Below are 25,704 nucleotides of genomic sequence, written 5' to 3'. Positions count from 1 at the left end.
AGAACCAGAGCTGAAGGCAGAGCTGGGGGTGTTCAGCTCTCACATAGAATATCCTGAGTTGGAAGGGACACACAAAGATCATTGAAGCCCAACTCCTACCCATGACCAGGACTATAGCAAGATTCACACCATGTGCCCGAGAGCATTGTTTGAACACTTACTGAGCTCTGCCAGGCTTGGTGCCGGGACCACTGCCCTGGGGAGCCTGTTCCAGTGCCCGACCACCCTCGGGGTGAAGACCCTTTTCCTAACACCCACCCTAACCCTCCCCTGGCACGGCTTCACGCCCTTTCCTCCCATGTTCCTCCCCGGGAACCGGCGACGGGCACGAGCATGAGTTTGCACGTCCCTTCGCGTCCTACTCAGTGCAAACCAACCCCTCCCCTGCGCCGCGCCCGGAGGGATGTGGAGCGGGACGGAACTCCCTTTACAGCAGGGGGATGAGGGGACATTCCAGGGGGGGCAGTGAGGACACGGGCAGCGCACAGCAGAAGCATCTCCCATGCTCTCGGAGCTCGGGGCGGTGCGGGAGCCGCGGGACAGCCCCGGCGGGGGCGGGGCGGGGGCGGGCCGGGGCCGCCCCATCAGTGGCGCGTCTCGCCGCCGCTTTAAATGATTTGGGGGCCGGGGGCGGCGGGGCTGTTGCTGCTGCGGGTGGTGCTGGAGCTGCCGCGGCCGCTCCATCCTCCCTTTCCCCCCCGGCAGCGCGATGGGAGCGGGGCCGGCGCTCCTGTGCCCGTTCCTGTGCTGGGCTCTGGCGAGCGCGGCCGCGGAGCCGCGGCTGCAGCGGGGCATGTGAGTGTGCCGGGGGGCTGGGGGCTCGGGGAGGGGGCAGCACCACCGGGACACGCCGCCTTTGTCCCTGCGGGCGGGTCCTGCGGCCCCAAAGAAAGTTTGGGTGGGAGCGCGCCCCAACTCAGCGCGGTGCCCGCAGCGCGGGGCGCTGACCCGCGGAGCTGCTTTGGGTGGGCACTTGCGAGGCTGCCCGGGCGGGCTCGCCTTTGATGTGGGATCTGAAGGGAGCTCCAGGGAGCGCGTCGGCATCCCCGGGTCTGCTCCTGCCTTCCCGTTTAACGAGCGAGAGCGGAGCTGAGCCCTGCGAGGGGCACGCTGGGCTCTACCCGGGGGAGAGCAGCTGGAGGGAGATCAGAGTAACAAATGTGAATCGAGGAGGGGAGAGCAGAGTAACAAATGTGAATGCAGGAGGGAAGAAAAGAGACGGGGAGCGGGAGAGGTGGGAGCGCGGGGAGCATCCTCCCGCAGCGGTGAGCGCACACAAAGGAGCCGGGGCCACATGTGTGCGGGTGCGGGGGGAAGTTTCTGTGAGGTGTTTTTGCATGGCGTGAGCAACAAATGGCCTTTGTTGCAAATGCGGCGTAACATGTGTGTCTAGATGTAGTTTTCTGATCAAATTCCAAACCAGGGTAGCCGGCAGCGTGCGCAAAATCTGTGGTTAAAGTTTGTGCTCGTCGAAATTGAACGTTTCTGGAAACTGTTTCCTGCTTTGTGTACCTTTTCTCTACAAGGCTCTTGTGTTTTTAAGGAATGTCGTGTGCCTTGCTTCCCCCTCAAAGCAACCTGACAACAGCCTTCAGTCTGTGTATACCCTAATTTCTAACCTCTTCCTGGTTTTTTTTTTTACTTCATCAACTTCATCCCACCCTTTCATGATTTGCTTTCAATGTAGTTATTTCTTCTGTCAGAAAATCGAGATTTCCAAGCCTATTGCTCATTGGTTTTCTCTGTAATACCATGTGTATATATGTATATGTATTCAGCAGAAGTGCTTTTAAGGTGGTTTATATTACTCCATTTTGCTGGAGCACAAAGTATCCATCACAGTGTTTAGAGAAGTTAAGTTCATTCTGTGGTAAAGCATTTTCCTTTGTTAAAAGTGCTCTGTGTTTCTTTCAGACGTCCTCTTGCTCTCTTTCTGAGCAATTACTCTATTAGGAGGAAGAATAGCATTGGCCTACATTAATCTGTTTGCATTTGACATCAGTAATAACTATGATTCTGCACTTTTGAAGCTGGAGGTGCTGTTAGCTGTGATTTGCCTCCAAACAATTTCTGTTTGCTTTTACCTTTTTCAAGATAGTGTCACTGAAAGAATGCAGGAAACATTCCCTTCTGGAAAGGGTGCTGTGTGAGGATGGGCTGAAGTCACTGGGAGCAGCAGTGTACTGTTTGCCAGTAGCAATCACAAACACCCACCCAGACCCACAGACCTGTGGCAGAGCCTTGAGTGCTTCTCCCAAGAGGCATATTCCTGAAATTGCTGCAATTCTTACTGCTTTCCCTGAGCTGTGGCAAGAATAAGTATTACTCCAAACTTATTTTATGCTATTTAGGGACTTTACCTTCGATGTAAACAGAAATACTCAGTCATGACTCCTCAGCCTGCCAGCTTTCACCGAGAAACAGTGGAATGTCCAAGAGGACTCTTTTCATGAATTGTCTTTTTCTAGTAATTCTGGTTTGTTGTTTTGACATTGGTCATCTGCAGTCAATGGAATAAGAACAGCAAATGTATCCCTTGGAACACAGCACTCTGAATATGTTCTTTGCTGTTGTTTTGATTGAGATCTTATGTGGCTGAGGCTATACAGGATATTCTTCGTAATTGTTTTTGTTCTGCTGCTAACTTGAGTGCTCGCTCCTAGCTAGAAATGTGAGGGATCTGTGTAGATGTTGGTGTTCTGCTTCCAAGCCCCCTGAGGAGATTTAATGTAGAACAGATTACAGGATGACTGGTTATTTCCATCAATTACATTTCCAGACAATTAGCCCTTGATGATCTTGTGTTAGAACTTTGGAGAACACTGGAAGGACCAGAGAACAAATATGCCATTTTCGTTGGAAAGTGTATTTGGGCCTCGAAATGAGGAATAACCATCTCTTATGATAAAAAGCACATTTTTAACAGTGAGCTCTGTAGTCCAAAACTGGGGTATGTAAATGAAAGTGTAGATGTCATGTGTGGTTATCCAGCATTGGGTTCACTCTCAGCATCATGCTTCATGGAATTCCAGGGTGGTTGTGGGACGGTTCAGAAACGGGAAGTGAGAGTAGGGGGCTTGAGTTGCAAGAATAGGAGCTAAGAGGAGAGGGCTTGAGCTGCTGTCAGAAGTGGTAAATCCTCTCTTAGAGAAATATTCCACTAGGAGTTTGAGCAGTACAAATATCTGCTCGTAGTTAGTGGTATAGGACAGAGCAAGAGGCAGGAGTGGTTATGAAGTATGTGCAAGGAACCTCCTTTGTGCAATAAATATTACCTTCCATGGTTAGGACTGGGCTCAAGAATGAATTCCCAGGTGACATGAGTGAGGACTTCTTTGAAAAAGCCATGAAACAAGCTTTGTTCCTGGGTTTTCTGAGTCCCTTGACTCGCTCTGTGGTTTTGCAGGTCCAGGATGACATCTGAAGGGGCTGCCTTGGTCTTAGAGGAGCCAGTCACAATCTTGCAATAAAACTGTTTTGTTTAGGGTTTTTCTTTACTGCTCACATGTTGCAGCTGCATATTTTCACTTTATCCATAAACAAGTAAATCTGGTCACATTCCAAGGAGCACCTGGATGTAGAGCTGAATTCCTGGCTGAGTAACTGTTTTCCAGCTTCTTCAATTCTACGGGGCGCTGTAGGATTTCTTGTGCTTCTCCAGATAAATCACGTTCCCAAAAGCAAAATCTTGCATTCAGATGTTTATCTGCACTTGCAGCACTCCAGGAAACTTGGCCTTTCAGCTGTACCAGTTGTTGGGCTGGAATGATACAGGTCTCAGTGCAAACAGATGTGGCTGTGGACGCTACTTCCAAGTGACATAAATAAAGATTTCTTTTAAGGAATAATTAAGAAAGGTGAGGTCCACTTTTCTTGAGGGCTGGAACATATTTTAGGTTAAACTGCTGCTGTTGTACAAAGCATTTCCATATGAAGAGACGGCTCTGGGTTTTGATTGCTACAGTGAAACAAATTGCACAATTTGAATATGTTGGAATGCAATGCAGAAAACAAAGTAACACAAATGCTTCTATGAAGTATATGGTGATACAGCTTGAACTTGGAGCCTGGAGTTGTGTCATAATAATGTCTAAATGATGTGGAAAGTAGGTTATGTAGTAATTTCTTGGTGAGAAATTATCTCAGTGTATTAGCCAATACACTGTATTTTCACCTGTCGTGATGCCAATTTGCAGGTGTGAGGAAAGTTTGTATTCCCAGCATTAAATAGGGGCTTAAAGTATTTCTAGTTTGGTTTTTTGTTTGTTTGTTTGTTTGTTTGTTTTTTACTGAAATCGGTAATGTAGTAGAATCTCCTTCCATTTCTTTCAATGGGTTATCTTCTGTTCAGAGATTCGACACTTTTAAAAAAAATTTAAAAGTGAAAATAAGGACGTGATAATAAAAGCGAGCCACTAGTTTATTTATGTTTGCATCTTACCTTAAGATTAAATCTTATCAGGTCTTTAAAGTGATGCTGGCAGCCCAGAGTCACTGCCAGTTGTTTTCAGCTGAAACCTCAAGCACTGCTTCCCATTTCTGCCTCACCAGAACCTGTAAAGTTGCAATAAACCCTCACTACTCCTGAGTAGCAGCTACTCCAGCCTTTGGTGTTTGGGAAATGTGATTCTAGGAACATGGTTGAAATGCTTTGGCATCAAATTTTATGGTAGTTTCATGCCTTCGATTCCACATCCCTTCCCCCCCAGTCCTTTAATATGCAGTTGAAGTCTGAGGTGTTTCTCATCTTTGTGAACATGAACATCACCCTGAACAAAAATAGTCTGTTTAGCCTGTGCACTACAGAGTGTTGCCACCAGATAGAGCTCATGCTGGTCAGCATTAGAGCACAGAATCCCATTTTTCAAGACTTTGCACTTAAAGCTTCTGTTTCCCAGTTCCTAAAGGAAAATTAATTTTCAATTTAGTCTTTTAACAGATGGTAAAAGGCTCTTCTTTCCCTCTTTTTCCCCCCCTGGTATATTTGCTGTCAGGAGACTTAAAGATAATGAATGAGTGTCATCTTGCTATAGTACTTTTCCTGATTTATGACATTTTCCTGCTCTTCTGGAGAAAAATGAGATCAAGACTTTCTCCTAAACTCTGAAATAGCTGTAAGACAGGACCATAAAATGTGATTGCCTGAAGTTGTTGTATTTATCAAAGATCTCATGATTGACTGGAAATATTTTCCAGTTTTATAAATATTTGTTTCTATGTCAGAGACATCACGAACTGTACTTCTAAGAGGCTCAGAAATTTGCTACCCATAATCACAGTAGCTTATATATACACTGTATGATTCTTAAATCTGCACATTTAAAGTAGGTAAGAACCTGCTGCTTTTCAGTTTTAATGGGATTTGGCTTCTCAAGTTACCCTTGGAAAATGTCCACTAAGAGAGGGGAGAACTTATCAGGTTTCTTTAGGTTTAATTGTTCTGCATTATGAAATGTTGATATAGTTTAGTTATTTATGCAACAGTTTAATGTTCATATACCGTGTGTTTGCAGTATTGCCGATTTCTAGGAAAATTACCTGTTCTTTGCTTTGACTTCTTTCTTCTGCATTGTTTTTTGTCTGGAGCTGTTTATCTATCCTAGTTCTAGGCATGCCATGATCTAGATATGACAGAGAGCATGGAATATTTTTAAAAATTTGAAGAAAGCTCCTGGTGAGGAGGGGTGAGATCATCTGTAATTCAAAACTTCATCTTTGGATGACTTGTCAGTAGAACCTCCTGTGATGGAAGCGATGCTTTGGCTCCCAGAGAGTTAACAGCCCATGTTGCAGACTTGTGTTATTCACCAATTAAATACCTTCTCTTTGAACACAGTTAATAGATTTCCTTCCTCTGAAATTCGAGCCTGTTATTGCTTATGTTCTCTCTCAAATCTATTGCTTTCAATTTATTTCCGAGGAGAAAGAAATTTCCTTTCATTACTGCAAAATCAAAGCATTTTAAAATTACGGACTGAACATATGTAGTCTTGGGTCTATGCTTTGGATTCTAGGCTGGTCTTGGTTTAAAACTAATCATTAATTGTTCCTGAGGTGAACTTGAGATTTCTGCCTTTGGTGTAGGATGATGTGTGCTTTAATGTGTACACAAACTGAGCCCACACTGAGCTGTATTTCAGTGCCTTTGACCTGTGGATGAATATTTGATCTCTTCAGTTTGAAAAGGGGAATGTTATTTTAAATCACTGCTGATGTTCTTATTTTGTGTTCTTTAGTAGGAACACCTTGCTTTCCCCTAAAGTCAGAGCAGAACGTGGCACAAAATGTTGTTGAGTAGGGAATGCCATGCCCAGATCGTGTTTTTATGTCCACAAATTGCTTCAATATTGAAAATATATCACAATATCTTGGACTGTGCCTGGAGAGGAGTTATAAGGTGCTTTGTATTGTTTTATAACAAAAAAATCCACTCAAAATATGAAACACTTTGGTCTTTTCAGGTTAGAATATTCTCATATAGGAAATGAGTTTTCATACATTTTATCCCTTAGAAGACTCTTCAGTGGTTACCCTTGTGTTTGTCATTGCTGGGGCTCTCCCTGCCTGACTGGTGCATCATCAATGGTGAAAAATACCATTGTATAAAGTTATCTCTTATAATTGTATTGTTCATGAGGCAAGTCCTGTCCTTCTCTTTGTCTGTAGAATAATATCAGGAATCTGTGGGTTAATTAGAACTTCAATGTAAGTTTCTAATCCAAAAGATCAAAATGTTTGAGGTTTCTCCCCCCTTCCCCCATTTACCACCCTTGAACAGTAATCCAGTAATGCACACTTGTTAGTTGCCATGTTTATGTGGCTTAACTTCATAAAATATTGAGCTTTACTGAAATTGCTTAATGTTTAAGAAACAACAAGCAAACAAACAAAACCCAAACCAAACAAAAAACCCCATCAAATGGGTATTTGCATCAGTGGTATCAAGGTTTATAGAGGAGTAAAAGACGAGGAATATTTTAACATGTAAAACCTTGGCATGTAGGGATTTTTCTGACATATATTAGATGTTAATTCAAAAGTAAGCTTTCAACATAGAGGTTTTGGCTTAAAACTGTCAAAATCCAGCAACCACCAGAAAAGCAGTGAACAGTTCTTAGATATTGGTTGCCCAAATGAAATGGAGGATTTCACTACCTTCTAGCTAATTTAATTGTCAAACAACAGGGCACTTGCTGTGAACCAAAATGAGTTTTCTCTCCCTATGACAAAGATGACAAAGTGGTGTGACACTTAATGATTTTTTTTTTTAGTATTATTATTTATTTTAATGTTTTAGTATCAGGTCCCTTTGTGCCTTGTTGCCAAAAGAAGCTCAGGTGTGTGTACCTGACAGATTTACTGGGGTAACTTGTGTTACACACCCTTCTGCAGTGGAATGATAAGGGACATGGGTGTAGTGAATGAGAAATTTCAGCTAGAGATGGATGTTGCTATTCAATGCTTTCCTCTATAATGTTGAAATGCTTAGTTTTGTCTATACTTTGGACATTTGTTTGCCTTGTGTTAACAATGAGAACATGCAAGCTATTTCTTAGCATTATATGTGATGTCCTTGATGGTTTTCTAATTACATTAGAGATGGATCCTTGGGACAAGGGTCCTTAAATTGTCTGTAAAGCTGTGTGTTGGTGCTGCTTGAGGCTTTGCAGACCTGATCACTGGCAGTGATGCTGACCCTCTCCTGGATGAAGGAGAATAAACTGTAAAAATGGATGTTGCAGGGGGCTGAGACTACATGACACTATTAAAACCAGGCAGTGATTTTTTTTTTTAAATGCAAAAAAAAAAAAAGGGAAAAAAATGACTTGGCAAATCATAGTAAAATGATCTGGATGTGCATGTTTATCTCCTGCTTTTCCTGCTAACCAAAATAGATTATTCTGTCTTGGGGGAGGGAGGAGGATGGTTAAATAGGAGCTGAACGACAGGAGCTGCACTTTGATAGCAGTAAGAACTAAAAATCTTATTGTTGTTATAATAGCTGAGTGTGTAATTAATCATCTCCTATTGATCTGCTCTTCATCTGGATGCAGTGCACAAAGGCTGAGGGACTCTCCTGTTCTTTAGCTGCTCCCTCTAATCAAGGGGGATGTGAGTAAGACACAGCAGTGCATTAGTCACCTGTGGGCTGGGGAGAGTCTTCTGTGGTGCACCTTCATCCAAAGAGCCAGAGAACAGCAGTGATAATGAGACCTAATCTAAATGAGCTTGGTGCTTACAATCCCCATCCCAGAGGGCATATAAACATCACAAATATTGATACAGGATCAGGAGAGAGCAGGGATTGATTAGTGGTCAAGAGAGAGGGATGTCCTAATTGTCTCTGGTAGTGCTGATGAATTTTATCAGGGAAATGTGGGAAAATGAGCCTTAAAATAGATTAAGGGTAGAAAGGGGAGTTTGGCAGTATAAAAAAGAAAAGCCTTTTCTGTCATTCCAGGCTTTCTGAATTAATATTGCTATGTACATCTAGAGACAAAATTTATCTATATAAATAAATATATGTAACTTGTTCTTTGGACCTTTTGTTTCTGTGGTCTATTTCCGAATTTGACTTTCCTTTTTGTGTTGAAATAAAATTTGCTTTTTTCTCCTTTCCAATTGAGATTATATATATAGAAAACTTTCAACTGACATCTTGTTTGCATACATCATGTTGCTGGCTGTTTCCCCTCTATGGTGCCACACGTCTGCACGGGGTCACCTCGCCTTTCTAGAGATCTGGGGATGTTTTGCTCATGTGGTTGGAGTTGTGAGGGCATTCAGACCATTTTCTGGCCTGAGAAGTTTGTAACCAAAGCCATAGTAGCAATGTACAACTATTTTCTGATCAACATCGGTGTGTCTCTAGAGCAAAAACACTTGTCATCACAGCAGTGGAGAATTTAGCCCTGACTATAATCTTGGTTTCCTTAAGGAGAGTTCTTATTTGATGTTGTCAAACTGAATCTGGAAAGGCAGACTATGCTTTTCTAAACTTTTAATAACGGCATAAAGGCATAAAAGCACTGACCAATTAGTGTTTTGAAAATACAGGATTCCAGCAAGTTGCTTCTTATGACAGGTTTCATCTATTGACTGTTTTATGGGAAGATCAATAGTGTTCAGGCTGCAAATTTGTCAGCTGAGGCAGTACAGGCTACAACAGCTCATTTTTAAGAAGATGTTAACAGCCATCTGACTTAGTGTAGAAGGTAGTGTCATTCACTTAGTCTCTATGGAAAGACCTAAAATCAGACAGACAAATCAGTCTTTGCTTCTTATTCATTAAGGTTTTGATTTAAAGTTTGCACTGTAGAAAGAAGCCTTTAGGGATATGTTGATGTGTGTTTGCTCTCTCACTACGGTTAAATCTGCCTAACTTTAGCTTCTTGTATTGAGCTGGAAGAAAGTAGGCTGGTAGAATGAGAGATTTAATTTAATTGTCATTCCAAGAGCCAGGTGTCAGGCTCATGTTAGGCAGAAAATGAAAATATCCCTGTCACAGAGATATGATGTATGTTCGTAACCGAGAAACAAGAAAAGGAAGTGTCCAAGACCAGGTTGGACAGGGTTTGGAGCAGCCTGGTGTAGTGGAAGGTGTCCCTGCCCATGGCAGGGGAGCTGGAACTAGGTGATCTTTAAGGTCCCTTCCAACTCAAATCCTTCTGTGGTTCTATGGTAGAGCTATTCCCTTTCTTTTTAAAATTCTAAACACAGGAATGACTTACATCCTGCCTGGAGAAGCTTTTAATTGTCCCTGAACTTTCCTGTTGTGCAGTGGTTCACAGGCACCACAGCCACACGATTAGCCCAGGCTGCTCTTGCTTCATGTTGGTCTAATTATCTGTTCATTAGAATCTCAAGTCTTCAGCTGGAAGTGTGTAGGGTGTCTTTTGTTTAAAGGGCAGTCTCCTAATGCAAATATTAAGAGAGCTTTCTGCCTCGCCTGAGTCAGACTGACAAGCTAATAATAGCCTTCGTGTTAGCCTTGGCTAACGGAGAGCATCAGGATAAAAAGGTTTTAAGGGACTGGTGTATCAATCAAATCATAGGCCATGATATGCATTTGAGTGTTTTGCTTGTTTTAACACTTAAACTCCCATTAAGAAGTATTTTCTGAATGCAAAGGGCACAGGAGTAAAAATGGAGCTGTTCTCCTCTAAATACACCATTACATCCACTTGAGGCTTCAGGTTAGCCTTGGATGGCCTCTATTAGCAGAATCCCATAGTACAAAAGCTTTCAATAGCTTTCAATAGCTGTGGCCTTGTTCAAGTCACTGTCCTTAAGTTAATAGGTAAGGTATCAAATAAGTCAGATGGCTTAAAAACTGTTGTGTTGGCTCTGTGGGGGGAGCTGTGAAGATGGTGAATTGTTGGAGAGGGCATGTTTGATTCCCAGCTTTGCCAGCAGAGGATTACATGTTATGCAATTGCTGCAATTTAATTATAGTGTTTCAGTGGTTTTGATATCTGCCTTTAAATTATCCCAAGGGCATCTAGGAGGAATGGCTTACTTTGAATAAATCTTAATAAATATATGACTCTGCTGCTGGCCTGTTTTGCTCTGTGAGCGCCATTTGTTCCTATTAACCATATCCTAGAAGTCAATACAGCTATTCCTGGAAACATGGCAATATCACATGAGCAGGAACTTATGGGATGGGCTCAATATGTCATTACAACAATTGTCAGCTTCTCCCTTTTATTTATGGAAAAGTGATGCATATGAATGTACCTTTATCTGGGAAATTTTAGGCAATTCTAATAAAAGGAGATATGCATGAATTATCAGAACATGATGTTCTATTCACTGGAGGGAGAGTCATTTTAAAAAGCCTGCTAAGTGAGACATGGTTGCTAAGTAAGGAGAGGGTTTTATTAGACCAACTGACGTAATGGAACAAAAAAAAAAAGGCAGGCAAGATTTTGGGTACGCAAAGATCTTCTTCAGATGGGAAACAAATGGCAGACTTTGGGCTAAGAATGGCTTGGGAGCAATGGCTCTGAACTTCAGCTGAATCTGTTAAATGGGGAGGTCATTCCAAAGGGAAGGGGTGGCTGGAACACATGGGAAGGATTGCTTAGTGATGGAAGTGGCATGGGAATGTGGAGGAAGGCTGGTTTCTGGAGGAACTTACAGCAATCTGAAACTGTGCTGTGAGTGTCTTCTATTCTCCTTCAGGGTGTTGGCAGCTGCAGGCAGGGCAGACCCAAAGAATGGGAAATACAGAGCAATATAGCAATTAGACTCTGCTTTGGAGAAGGAAGAACATGGGGGGATGTCCACTGGCAGTGTGGTTCAATATGATGGAGATGAGCAGTTTCTCTAAAGCTTGGGAGCAAGAAACATTCTAGTTCAGGAAACTAACTTCTGTCAGACCAGATTTTCTGGTACGAATGGACTCTTTACTCTCCTTCCATGGTGTGATGGGACAACTGGAACACACAGTTGTGGACTTTTTTCTGACATCCTTTACATTGGCTACCTGAATTCCTGAGGGGGTGGTTGGCTTCAAAATCTGTTTTTAAATCTCATTTGTTTCTCTACTGAAGTGTCCTTGTTGGGCAAAGGACTTCTTTCCCCCGAGGTAAGATCCCAGGCATTTCCCTGGGAGCTGTGGTACCTTTGGGAGACCTGGCTGGATTTCCCATTCTCTGGGCTTGGCAGGACCACTGGTCTCTGTAGAGTACAGGGAATATTGTGGAGTGGATTTGATCTAAGCAGGGTTTCTTCCATGTATTCAGCTCAGCAGTAAAATTGATCATGGTTATAGTATTTTCCTGTTCTGCACAGGCTTAATTTAATGATATTTGTAAACTACTTGAAGACCTGTGGATGAAAGATGTGCTCTATTATTAGCAAGGCTACTTTGTGTGGTGTTCAGACATAATAGGGAGCCTCCGAGATAAAAAGCACCATAAATCTTGAATGAGATATTAACAATATCCAGTGTAGCTGATGAGAACTAACTGCCAGGCAGCTGTTGGGCTGGAACTGTTGTCTCTTATTAGAGCAACCCCCCCTGGTTTTGTAGCACAGGCTCGTGTTTGTACCTGTGTCGACTGACAGAGGAAATAAGTGTGACAGTGTGTGTGTTACTTGATCACTCTTTAGCTTGAAGAGAGGTCTCAGACTGAAATTTGGGGAAAGACTTGTCTGCTGAATGTTGTTGTTGTCAGAGTGGGTAAACAAGGTGCCTGTTCCCCTCTGTGTTTTAGTTATTGAGGCTTAAGTTTGAAAAACCTCATCAGGCTGTCTTGGGGAATGGGTAATTAAATTATTGTGTTAACAATCTCTAAACTACTCAAAAAAAATTAATTTCATTTTGTTGCAGCAAGCTCCTGCCTCAAAAGATGACAAACCCCCTCAGTTTCTGTGGTTTTAGTTAGACTCTGCAAGTTTGCTGTTGTTTTCTGTCATAGAGAATTTCCTCATTTACACCAGGACAAAGGAATTGGGATAAGGCTGACAATCTCTGCAAAACCATCGACATGTAACCTTTTTTTTGACCCTCCATAGCTCCTGCAATCCTGCTATTTTTGAACTCTGGCTAGGTAGCAGGATGAAGATTACATATCATCCTCCAAAGCAGCGCTTTTATTTTGGTCTTGTTATTTTAGGAATAATCAGCAGAGAACAAGGATACTTCCCCTTATGAATTTCATGTGCTTCCCTGAGGGGACTGATAGCAAGGGAGGGCTCTTACAGAATACACAATTTCCCCAGCAATAGTTTAGATAAATCTTATCTGCCCTTGAATCTGTGGTAAATCTTTCAGTGACTTGTGTGGAGCCTGAATTTCAGTGTATGTTTACGTGCTGCTTCCTAAGGTGTAGAGCTGCAATAGTTTTAAACAGCTGTATAAATTCTGTTTCAAACTGTTATTAACTGTTATGAATAGAATAATTTTATGTCTATTTCTCTAAATGTCTGAATTTTATGCTGGAAATAATAAAGTATGTGCTTTTCTTTCCCTCAAGGCCAAATGTGTGCCCAGTGTTTGAGTTGGCACTGGTGGGACACCAAGAGCCCTGTGTTCAAGCCTTTAGTCGGATGGTCAAGATGTGGAAACAAGGGTGTACAAAGAGGAGATGGTGTGTGAGCTATGAGAGAAGGTAATATATTATCTATCCTTATAAATGGATTTCATTGCTAACCTTTGTGCAAGTTCCTTTGCTTTGTGAGAAAGTTGTAAACTTCATCTGAAATATGTGTGACTTGGTTATGGACATACTGCCCTGCTGAGACTTTACTTAAAATCTGTTATTAGTGAGTAGAAAATGTGACTTTTTTAATGTGTTTTGGATTGGTCATGAACTTCTTGGCTGGCTTTAGATCACAATTTTACGTTATCAGAAAATGCTCCTGTCTCATTCTTGTTCAGGTGAAGTCCAGCTGTCAAGTCATTGACTTTGAAAAATTAAACTTCTTTCTGTTTCTGTCATATGCTTGGAACTGATGGGAGATCTGACTCCCCCAACAGCTAAACCCAAAATTGATTGCAAAACAAAATTACTTACCTTTGACTACCCTGAATACAAATTCTTCAAAAAAAATACGTGGACATAATAACATATAAGAGCTATTGGATGATATCAGGATGCAGTTTGCTGTATTTGCTTCATTTTTAACAAGAGCTTCTGATAGAGGCTGAAAAAAAAATATCTAGTAAATATGACAGATGAGTAGAGTTAGTTACTGATGAGATGTGAATAAGTTGAATAGGAGTTGTGATTGTTCTCTGAAACTTCCTCTCCTCAAAGGTCTGGGTACTACACAGTTTACAAGCAGGTGTACAGGATGGAGCACCAGACTGTCTACAAGTGCTGCCCTGGGTGGGTCCAGCGTGACAACGAGCCGGGCTGTTTGCACTGTAAGTTGATGGCAAAACTGTGACAAACCAAGGGAGATGACATCCCTTAGCCCTTGCCTTCCTATTGATGCCTGCTTCTGGAAAGATGGATCTTTTTTTTTTCTTGCTGTCTATAACTGGGATTTCCAGTTCTAAAGAGGTGATCTAGTGATGGGGAAAGGAACATCCTTTAAAATACAAAAGCAGTCATGTAAAAGTACCAGATAGCTCTAATTTTAATCTGACTGTTTAGATTAACAGTCTAAACTCTGATTATAGTTGTTGTAGCATTTTTGTGCCAGTCTGGCTTTGACAGGCCAGCCAAATTTATTGCTGTTACCCAAATTATGCAAAGAAATCTGCTGTAAGGCACTTGTTTCTTGGACGTAGCACTCACTGTAGAGCCTGCCTGGGTTTGGCTTTTTCATTGCTGTTGTTGCCATTGGAGCAATTGTGTTTTTGCCCTGTGGTTCTCCATCTGATGAGAACCTCTTTCTATCTAAGCATGATTGGATGTTTTCCTAAAAGATTGAATTTAATTTAAATGATAAGGAAGCGCTTCAGCCACTGTTAACAAGACATCAGTAGAAGATGGCAACCTACTCAGTGTTTAGTTTTGTTACTGTTTTGTCAGTAATTGTTTTTTCTGTATGAAAGTTAGCATCTGTTCTTATGTATTTTTTTTAATCTTCAAACCAACTTGAGGGCTGCATTCAGACATCTTGCTTTTATGATTGTCTTTGTAGTTAAAAAACTAAAACAAGCCTGAGAGGTGTTCCTGTTAGTTTTAGCCTGAATCTACATATTTAGTGTGCACCTGTTTAGTTGTAAGAAGTCAAAGATATGTTTACAATCTGTATGTTAATCTCTGGTGTAAAGGAATTTAATGTACGTGAGCACCAGTGGCAATATGAAATTATTTTCTTCCTGGAAGAGCAGTGCAGACTTGTTTTGAATTCTTTAAGGCACCGAAGTGGTTGAATTACTCTTTTATATTTGCTACTCTTTGCAACTTTGGCTCAAGTCTGTGGAATTCAAGTTATTGTAAATAAAAACTGTTCTGTGTTGGAGGAAGGGAAGAATTGTCATTCCCTTTAACATGTAGAATATTTTTTAGTACACCAGTGGGTCTTAACCATTGCTGCTTTGTTGTGGAGCAGTTCCTCTGCTCTTTCATTTCTGATTCAGGCAGTACTTTGAGACCTTAGAAACTGCCTCTGAAGCATCTTCAAGTTAAACTGCATTATCTTAGTCTTATTTTTACTAAACTTCTTCATATCAACATGGTAGTTATACCCATGACAACAAGTTCTACTGAAGTCTAACCTTTCCACTTAGATAAAAAGCTGGGTTTCTCCTTATTTGGAAGGTGTTGTTTCAACAGGACTATGACAATGGCAATTCTGGAGGATCCTTGGCACAAAATCCACTAAAATCCCCTGTTTCATTCTGTTTGTGTGCACCAGTGCTCTGCACAGCTGGCACTTGTTTCAATGGAGGCAAATGTTCTGAAGAAGGATCCCAGGTGTGCCAGTGTCCTGCAGGATTTCAGGGTCCTCGCTGCCAGTATGGTGAGTCAAATGTAAATTGTCTCAAATGCATCTGGTGTTTGGGGAAAAAGCACATTCAACAACAATTGCTATAACATGAATATTTTTTTAATGTTGACTTAAAATTAAAGATGCCTTTGCTGCACTTCTGAGCGTTTATTTGGTCATTCTCTTCTTGTCTTTTTTTTTTTTTGGTACTGATTTATAACAAAGCACAATGAAAATTTAATTTGATTGATATCAGATGAGCGAGTGTCTGTAAAGGATTATATCATTGAATATCAGCAGTGGGGTCCAGTGGAATATCTTTCAGCGGTTTCTCAACTTCCACATCCTTGTGGTGCTCTTACTAAATTTCTCAGCATTGTTTTTACACTTGTGAAAGTAAATTCTGAGTAAGAAGAGGTGGGCAGTGGGTAAAGAATGTAGCAAGTGAACCAAATGTACTTGCTCATGGGATTTCTTTTGGTGCATCTGAAAGTAGGAAGGCTGGTTTTACAGGTCGCTACCAAATATTTCCTAGTATTCTTGGAGTAATTTATTCACCGATCTTTCATTTCACTAACTGTTCTAGCATATGATGGACTAAATTCTATATGACTTAGACTATCACCCACTCTCAGTGAGAATCCTTTATGTCTCATACACTGGCTCACAATCTACAAACCCACAATGCTTGTCTTGTAATTTAACATACTGTGTAAAGCTCTCCAAAATTACAGAACTGCATCCATTTGGCTTCTTAAGGGAAGGAAGAAAGTAAGTCTTTTAGAGTAGGCTGTGATTGGGACAAAGGATTTCTTTTGTATCAGGCAAATGATAATTTCCTTTTCAACTGAAGCACATTTTGTTTTGTTCAAAGAAAGGCAGATTTTTAAGTACTTTGGGTCTTCCCTTTTAAATTCTAATATGTTCCTGTCCTCACCTGGCTTGTCTGTCATGAAATATAAGTGAGAAGGAATGTAACAATAAATAAAATGCAGAGCTGCTTACAATGAATGTTCTGCTGACATGAGACCACACTGCCAGCAGCTGCCTTCAGACAGAGTTAGTTCAGTTAAGCTGTGATTGTGTATCTCTTTACTGCCCAGAGAAACCACCAGTTTATATGGATAAGTTGATATGAATCAGAGTGACACCAATGCAGGTTGCTTTGTTCTTAGCTTACAGAAGAGCTGCTGTTTCGAGGTAAGAAAGATCAGGCTCTCTGAGAAGCTTTTACCAGATGCAATATAAGTTTTAGCAAAATGTGAATGTCCTTGCTTGTCCTTTGAGTCTTGTTTTGCTTGGAAATACCTACAGCACTAAGGCATTCCCAATGGGCAGATTATGTGGGTGCAGCCTGTGGACAGCACAGGTCAGGTTTTCAGACTGAACTGAGATTGTTCAGTCTCTATTTCACAGGTTGGTGACTTCAGACACTGTAAAACAATGAGAGGTATCCTGCAGTTCTTGCTCTTTGCAGTTGGGTGGAACTTTTTATCTTGGTCGTTTTGTCTGCTCTCTATTGATTCCTGAGGTCTGAATGGAATTCCAGTCGTCATCATTTTCAGGTTTGTACAGCAGCTGCTATCGCAGCCTGGCAGGAGTAAGTTTATAAATTAAATTCTGAAGGAAAAAAAACCTCCTTTCAGGAAGAATGTTATGGACCATTCACCTGCCTAACAAAAGCAAGGTAATTTAGAGTGTAAGGCCTCTTAACCATTGCAGGCATCTCCAGTCAGATGCTTGTGAGGTTTGTATCATGTTTGTGCAAGCAAAACTGGATAAGAAATGTACTGTGGGACTAGCAGCTACAGCCTCTAGTTTTTCTGGCTGATGTTGGAATATTGCTGTGAAAGTAGCTTGGATTTAATGCATCTGCATTACTTAATGATAATGCACTGTGGGTTTAAATGATCATTAAGTCTAGACCCTGCCTTGCCTACTTGCCTGTGCAGCCTTACTGTAAAATTGACTGTTTTCCTTCCAGCACTTGAACTAAAGGAAAAGGGATCTCTCCTACCAGCATCTTTTACTTTGAGGATTCTGTGGAACAGATGAGTTCCAGGAAAACCACAGATTGTTTTTTGGAGCATGTGCTATAAAACAGTAGTGGAAAAGCTGGTACTATGAGATGTGAGGCTGTCAGTGGGGACTCTTGGTGCAGAGGCCCCTGACCTTGTACCTCGAGACTCTGTCCCTCAGCTGCCTCTTTGGCAGGAGTGCTCAGGAAGCTGTTTCAAGGGCTTTTACACAGGGGAAGGGAGGCTCTAACTGGATATGAGACCATAAACTGCCGGCAGAAATCTGCCCCTTGGACGTTCTTGGTTGTAATCTTGGTTTCTGTCACTTTTGGTTTTGTGGCCTCCTGTCAATCTCCTGACAGAGGAGGAATCATGGGCATTTCATAGCTGCACCTGCACTCACTGGAGCAAAATTGCTGCATGTATCCCATTTATATCTCCCCCTCTACAACCCTTTTGCTTATCTTCTTTCTGTTTCTGTCATCAGTGGTGACAGTTAATTTTAAAGTTCTGCTTTTGCAGTAACTCTCATGATCTCCTTGCTGGGTGCTATGATCTGCAGACAATAGACAAGGAATTATTATAAAAATAATATTAAATTCAGTTACTCTAAAAAGTAAATGGGAACATACATCTCAAGAACCTTCTAATCTTGCTTTTCCTGCTGGCAAAATTTGCTTGCCATTAAGTTAGGAAGTAGATCAGTGTCCTGGAAATGAAGATTTGTTCTGGGCTGTCCTACAGAAAGTTTGTGATGGATCATCCAGAATGACTTATGACAGCCCAGTGCCTCACTTCAATCTGAGCAGAGATGATTATTCACAATAGGCATGATCTCAGCTAATGACTTTTCAAAGATATCCTGTGGTGTTTTTTGCAGCCTGGAACACGACACATTCCTGATTAGATGCTGAAAGGGTCAGGGTTCCTGTAACAAACTTACTGTAATTGTGTTTAGAAATATGTTACTGCATCTCTTGTACACGTCACTCCACAGTTTTATTATTTCACACACACAGGCAGCAAATAAAAACTCAGAAGAAAGATTTATGAGTGAAATGGTCGAGTTCTTCATCCAGCCATTACAGGGATTCGGTAACAGATTGAGCTGTCTCTGGCATTGTCTGCTGCAATTCATCTTGTAATAATAGACTTATATCAATTACAATGTGAACTTGCAAGCTGGATTTCTTTCTATTTTTTTTTTTTAACTTGTTTGGAAGTTGTGATCCCCACTTCTCCCAGAGAAAGGGAGAGAAGACTTGTAACAAAATGAGAAGGTAAAACCCAGCATGGAGAATAAAGTCTGCTGCAGTGCTGGTGTCATTGTTATTCACTAGTTGTCCTGGTAATCTTGTTCAAGGCCTGCTGGCCACCTGAGCTGGACATGGAAGTAAATTAATTTCATTTAGCTTGTTTAATTCAACCCTGGGACTTGCACTTGGACATGCAGCTAGTGAAAACATCCCAAATTCTACAAACCAGTATTATTTATTTACTCTTTGCGTACATAAAATTGCTTAGTGAAAAATGAGGGGTTAGTTTTGGCTCTTTAAACGTTTTGTCATCAAAACCTCAAGTTGTTGCTGGTTTTACCAAGTGTCTCCTGATGGTTTTAATACTTAGAGTAAAAGACAGAGTGAGAACTGAAAAAACTACAGGGTTTGTAATTTCATGACTGCAACAAAGGTTTTGCATGAGGCTCCCATAATTAGGAAAGAATAACTACAACTCTCTGACATGATGGATGTTATCAGAAGATGTTTAAAAATAGGTGAGGAATGTCCGGGGCAGACTTGTCAGGAGAGTCATCTTACGGTGACATGATGTTTGTCATCTTAGCTTAATCATTTGAAGAAAGCTGAACAAAATATTCCAGTGTTTAACAGATCAAGTGTCAATAGATTTAAATTTTACACTGTAATGTTTGCTGTAACACAGGTGGAATTTTAAATGCTTTTACAGTGCCTGATGTAGATTACTGGGGATTGTAGGAAAAGCTTCCCAAGCCCACATCTCGAGGGCAGTGTGGTCTGCTGAGTGCAGTGCTTGCCTGATAAGAGCTTTCTTTTTCACCTGCTACTGACCTTGGATATTAGTGCAGTAACTTTTAGCAAATTATCCCACTATGCCTCGATTTCTTTGTCCATGAAGTGTTGATAATGACAGCGTGTTCCTTTGTAAAGCGCTTTGAGACCCAGGTAATTATGTGTCAGATAATGGCATTGGAATGTGTGTATAAAGGCAAAATGCACACTGCATGGGTAGCTAAATGAAATGCTTATGAGATAGATATTCATCAGTTCATTGACTGGCTGTCAATCTCTTCCCTAGCTCTGGTCACACGCTATTAAGATATTGAACTATATAAAGATTCTAGTAAAGAAAAATGTCAGCACCTCCTAGCCCAGGTAGTTCAGAGTTTTTACACTACAGAGCTACTTAAAACAAAAGTGGCTGTGTTTGTTTTTTTGCTTTTTTTTTTTGAAACCATTGATTAAAATGGCAAGAATTTTGATGTTCCTTCTTGCGAATAAAAATATTTGCTCATTCACCATGAATGAGCTCATTCTTCCGTTTTCTTCTAGGAAATACTTCTTCCTGCAATTAATTATTTGATACAACTTCTGATTAATGCACTGTCTGCCATCCTGGTGTCTTGTAGAGATGCAGATTTTCTTCTTAGAGACTGAAGACCTACACCAACCTTAAAGGGCAGTGTACATCCAAGAGCCAGTGCTATGAATTTTCCTTCTCTGAAGGTCCTTTAAAATAGCAAATGGGAAAGTGAGAGCTCCCATGGATCTATTGCCCATGGATATGTCTTCTGTTTTCATGGATCTCTCTTTCCCAGTGAAAAGACATAATTTGAGTATTTGTGTGGGTAGATTAGTTCTTAAAGTGCTTATGCAGGGCTGCTGATGGCAGAACCTTCACTGTTCCAGGGGTTCTGGCCTTTTTTCCCCCTGTATTTTGGTTATGAGTACTGTGCAGTTTTACCAAAGGTAACACTTTTAACATGAAAATTCTCCATTAGCCCACAGGGAAGGCGGAGAGGAAGGTGCAAAGATAATTTATGCTCAGATTGCTCTACTTTAGTGCATGTAATATCTTGAAGATATCAGGTTTTTTTCTGTTCTAGCACAGTCATTCTGCTCCAAATGACTCAGTCTCATTAGCGAAATTCCAGCGAGCCTCTCATGGCAAGGGAAGCAGAGATGACTGATTAGGCTGCTCAGGGTTGCAAAGTACCTGTCCTCTGATAGGAAGAAACTTTGTGATCATCCTCTACTCCTAGTGGGACCTGCTCTTCTGTTCTTCCTCTGCTCCTTTTCAACTCTCAGGAAAACTGATCCATCAGTCTTGTACCTAATTTTTGGCTACCATACTCTTCTGGTGATTGAGAAGTGCTGGCAGACAGCAAATATGAAGGTGTAGGTGCTTTTAGTCCTTCCTGTGGCAGTGAAGGAGCCCCAGAGAGCTCTTGACAGCTTTGAGAGCATCCTGTGGGCTGGGTATGTGCTGCAGCACTCGAGAGCTGTGCCATCACTTGTGCCTGCATTAGGGACTGTGCTAATGAGCACTTCCTTAGCACTTGTCAGAGCAATAGCAGTGCTGTGTGCTAGAGTGTCCAAAACCCTTCCAAGCAGTAAAACTTGAAAACATGTGTGTTTAAAGCAGCAAACACAGCTAACAAGGTGTGTTGATGTGTTTCATCTCATCAGAAGTTAAGAGCAGAACGTGGCACCTCCTTTCTCTTTGTCATGTGTGAAGCACACGGGGCACGAGCAGCAGGGAGGATGGTGCTTAAGTACCTTTACTTTGCATGTGGCAGGTTGGTTGTGGCCAGCAAGTAATGCTTGATGTGGTGTTAAAGAAGCAGACACTCTCATCTCAGCCAGTTCTAAAGCAAATGGTTTTAATTCAATGAAAGAACAGGCAGTCTTGGTTTTAAACCTTAATATAAATTTGTCATATTGCAAAAGCAGAAGCCCTTGATTTAGATGAATTGATCTGAGAATCCAGTAAATATTTATCTCTTTGCTGTGATTCTTTCCTATGCTGAAGAGATTACAGACACTTAAAAACTACTTCAAAGGCTGTTTCAGGTGATTTTTATTCAGTGTTAAGTGTTCTACTGCTCAACATGCATTTGAAAAATACCCCTTATTTAACTTACTTTTGGTGACTTTGGATTTAAATTCCTACTTCAGTTGGCTTGAAAATTCTGCCCTTGCTAAATGCAGTCTAAAGTAAGGGTGACTTTTTCAAATTTCCTCTCATTGTCAGTATCTTATCTCATACTAAGATACTACTGTTTTTACTGTGTTAGTCCTCTTAGTCTGCACCTCTTCACCTTCCTTGGTGTTGTCTGTAGCACACTGGCATCAGGTGAGTTCCCACCAAAAGCAGCTTTGTGCCTCAGTGTAATCCTCAGGGTATCATCAGCCTCTGTCAGCTTGGACTTGTCAGGGCTGAATTGGTGTCCTGCCTTTGGATGCTCCTTCATTTGGATGTTCCTCATGCAATCTGCCTCTTGGTGACCTTGGAAGCTGCCTTGGGTGGGGCTGTGAAGCATCACAAGGTCTACAAATCCAGGTTTGGCCTTTCCAGGAGCAAAGGGAAAATAGAAAAAAACCCTGATGTCATTCTCTTTGAGTGCATAATTAGTTTACTAACTTCAATGATATTTTAGCCAGAGTAAAGTCTCCTGATATAACCTTTTAGGTAGCTGGAAACCTTTAGCACTTCAGTGACCTAATTACCTCAAAAAGCTGAAAAACAAAAAATGCACTGGTTAATTTTTTTTTTATAATTATGTTTGGGGTTTTTTAGCCCTAAATCTTAATGAAGCCTGTAAATTTTTCATTGGATTTGAAAATGTTTTGAAAAAGAAACTATTTTAAGTACTTAAAAATCTTTCTAATCTACAGTGTCACCCCCTAAGTGTGGATCTGTCAAAACAGTCACCTGCTGTCAGGGTTTGGTCTCATGGTGACACACCTTTCTCTGGTCTGTCTCCTGTACTCTGCACTTTGATGGCAACTGATAGGTGTCCTGAAACTTCAAACATACTGTGATTTGAATATTAAATTTTAGACATCATATATTCATATTTATTTGTGACTAGAGATCATTGGACCTAAATATAAAGGTGTCACAGGCCTGGAGCTGATTAGAAACCCATGAGAAAGATGAGTTGGATGTTCTTTGGTGCAGAGACAAATGTAGTGCTCAGAACACTGCAGAAGGTTCAGGCTATCTGCAATGTCTCAAGAAAAAAAAAGTTATGATTAAGATAAAATGATGTTATCTAAGTGATAGATAACAGTTGATTCAGAGGTTAATTCCAGTTATGAGCAAGACCCTAGGAAGGATTCAAAAAACCTGAAAGCATGGCTTCCTCCAACTTTTCCATTCTTTTTTCTTCACCTTCCCCCTGCCTTTGCTTCCCTCTTCACACCCACCTGCTCTTTGCCAGTGCTGTCTATAGAAACACCTTTCAGTGCTGGTAAGATATGAACCTCTCCAGATAAAAAGCCCTTTAAAGTAGCCACTAAAAAGCCAGGAGGAATAAAAGCCTAGCCATTCTAAAATGAGAATGGTAAAACACTGATTGAAAAATCGTGACTGACTCTCTCCTGGATATGACAGGATATAATAATCAGCCCATCTTGCTGAAAGGCTCTTGAGTGCCTGGGCTTCACAGCCACTAGGATGGAGGGACAGGTAGAGAGGCAGTGGGGAAACAGCAAACAAAGATGTCAAAAGTAAATGAACCTCAGAATAACCACCCAAGAGCAAATTCACCCTTATTGTCTTTGCTACAAAAAGCTGTTTACCTTTGGCAGCAAGCACAAAGTAAAAAAACAATAGGGGAAAAGTTGCTTTCTAGCTGCTGGCATTTATTTGTGGTTGGTTCAGGAAATGTGCTGAATGTTGTGTGCAGAGATGTTGCAGATTCATTCTTCCCACACACACACACAACCAAAAGGTGAGTGAGCAGACCTTGAGTCTCTAGGAACATCTGGGTTCTATTTCATGACTCCTGCTGGTCTCTGTGACCGTGGGCAAATTTATTTGGGTTTGCAGTTTGCTTCAGTGCAGTGCAGAGGGATTTGAGCTGGATCACAATCAGGTAATGTGGAGGAGTTTAGCCTGTGGAACCGTGGCTGGGCTTTGACAACACCCAGTTCATGAAGTGATGTAGCTCTGAATGCAACCCCTATATTACAAAAGCATCTAGATAATGTGGGGTTTTGACTGATTTGGCAGAATATCAAGCAGATCATTATGTTTTTAAAAATCATTTTGCCAGTGTATTTTGGGAGTTTTTCAGAGTGAAGTTGGAGATGGTCACTATGCATCTCATTCTCCTCTCAACAAATAGCTCTCTCTTTTTTAACCTCCCTGTGTTTGGAGTGAGAGGTCAAGCACTTCTGCCTTCTGCTGTGCTTTCTCACCCATCTCAAAAATGTTTGGACTGATGTAGGTTTCCAAAGAGGTACAAGCAAGAGAACACAAACAAAGCTGAGTTGACTGTGGCTTTCTACTTCAGTGCATTAGTCTTGTATGTCATTGCTGATTGCTGTTACTGCCATGAAGTGTTCTTGGGGATTGTCATTGCAATGTTTCTACTAAAAGGTAGGAAGTGGAGTTGCCTTGAGCAGCACCTCAAGAATTGTGACTGACAAAGTCAAATTTAGGTAGCTAATTATTTTTGCTGACCAAAACACTTTGACATATGAGGGTGAACAGATTTTTATCTGTAAAAGAAAAAAGGATACCTCTAGAAATGTGTGTGTACAGCTGTTCAGTCAGGATTGAATACAGAATCATAGAATGGTTTGGGTCTTAATGGACCTTAAAGATCATCTTGTACTACACCTTCCACTACACCAGGTTGCTCCAAGCGCCATCCAACCTGGCCTTGGACACTTCCAGGGATGGGGCAGCCACAGCTTCTCTGGTCTGGTATCTCTAAGTCTGATTCAAGACATGGACAGTGGTCTTTAAGAAATTATTTTAGCATCAAAGGAAGGCCTGTGGTGCCTGTCTTGGTTCCTTTCCTGTCCTTGCCTGCATTTTGTTCAGGCTGGATCTTGATATGTGCTTTATGCCAGAGGCTTAACTGTAGATCTTTAAATGTGTATCCTTTCCTACTCTCTTTCTACAGGAAACTCCTTTCATCCTGTGCCTTGTGTCTCCTTGGGTGTCCTCTCAGTGCTTTTAAAGAAACAGCCATCATCCCCCCTAGAAATTTGTTTTCTCAGCTGTAAGGACTGCAACAGAATTCTTCTATGTAAACATGATTTTACAGTCGTTTAACAACATTTTCAGTGCCGATGTTTATTTCATCTAAAAGGGGCAAAAGAGTTAATTACATTGTCTAGAAAGAGAGACAGAATCTTGCCAGCAACCACAAGGCATTGCTGCTCACTTCGATATAACTGAGCTCACAGTGGTGGCAGCTGGATTTAATTATAAGTTTGCAACCCTGTGGTTTCAGCAGCAGCTGCTGAAGAATGGATAATGCAAGTAGCCTTCGAAGCCATTCACATTAGAGATAAAACCTTGTCATTCACAGAGACAGCTGACTGAACAAGTATTAAAATGAATAAAGATTTCCCCAGGGAGGTTGCAGGATGAGGTTTGTTTTTTGTCTCTCTGGATCTTGCTCAGATATGTCAGGCATGTGGTGTTTTATTCTATTTTCACCCAAAAATATGAGAGTATTCACGAATAAAAGTCTTAGAGTATCTAATCCAAGCATTGGTTGTGTGATTAACCTAAACAAGTTAGAAAGGAAATAATACTTACTGGATTATTTTGTATTTCTGTAGCAGTCTTAAATAAGTACTGTCCCTGCCTGGAACAGGGGGAAGGATGAGAGGAGGCTTAAACATGTGCTAAAGGCACCTTAAAGTTTCACTTTGTTATTTTATACAATGATATATCAGTAATAGGCCATCACAACTGACATACTCTGTGGCTATAGAAATTATATTTTCATCTTCATGGTTGATGTATTTCAGTTTTTCTAGAATGGAAAATTTAAAATTCTAAAGTGAATTTGAGTTTCATAAAACTTAAACTAGAAGCTACAGCCTTCACAGGCAAATTCAAATATTCTCCAATTCAGAATGGAGCAAGAGCTTGGTCTAAATGATGCAGATTATAGGCCTAGTTTCAAACTTGGCTGTAGTGGTGCCATTCAGTATGACATCCTGATACACCTGAAAAAGTGTTTGCTGCTCTGACTGCTTTCTCCAGGAAGATAAATCTGCAC

At 41.2% G+C, this 25,704-nt stretch overlaps 1 protein-coding gene across 1 annotated transcript in view; it reads left to right on the top strand.

Annotated features, from left to right (window-relative positions):
• The first annotated feature begins 651 nt into the window (after positions 1 to 651).
• LOC113949163 (multiple epidermal growth factor-like domains protein 6) overlaps positions 652 to 25,704 on the top strand; it is a 189,117-nt gene continuing 164,064 nt past the window's right edge. Inside the window, exons 1-4 of the mRNA XM_027647410.1 lie at positions 652 to 795; positions 12,987 to 13,121; positions 13,770 to 13,879; positions 15,325 to 15,429. Coding sequence (XP_027503211.1) covers positions 710 to 795; positions 12,987 to 13,121; positions 13,770 to 13,879; positions 15,325 to 15,429 — 436 coding nt within the window. The 5' untranslated portion in view covers positions 652 to 709. The remainder of the gene's footprint in view (positions 796 to 12,986; positions 13,122 to 13,769; positions 13,880 to 15,324; positions 15,430 to 25,704) is intronic.

The sequence above is a fragment of the Corapipo altera genome, unplaced genomic scaffold (genome assembly GCF_003945725.1).
Source record: "Corapipo altera isolate COAL_440 unplaced genomic scaffold, ASM394572v1 113, whole genome shotgun sequence".
NCBI lineage: Eukaryota > Metazoa > Chordata > Aves > Passeriformes > Pipridae > Corapipo > Corapipo altera.
The sequence above is the reverse complement of the archived record's forward strand: the minus strand, read 5'-3'. Positions and strand labels throughout refer to the sequence as shown.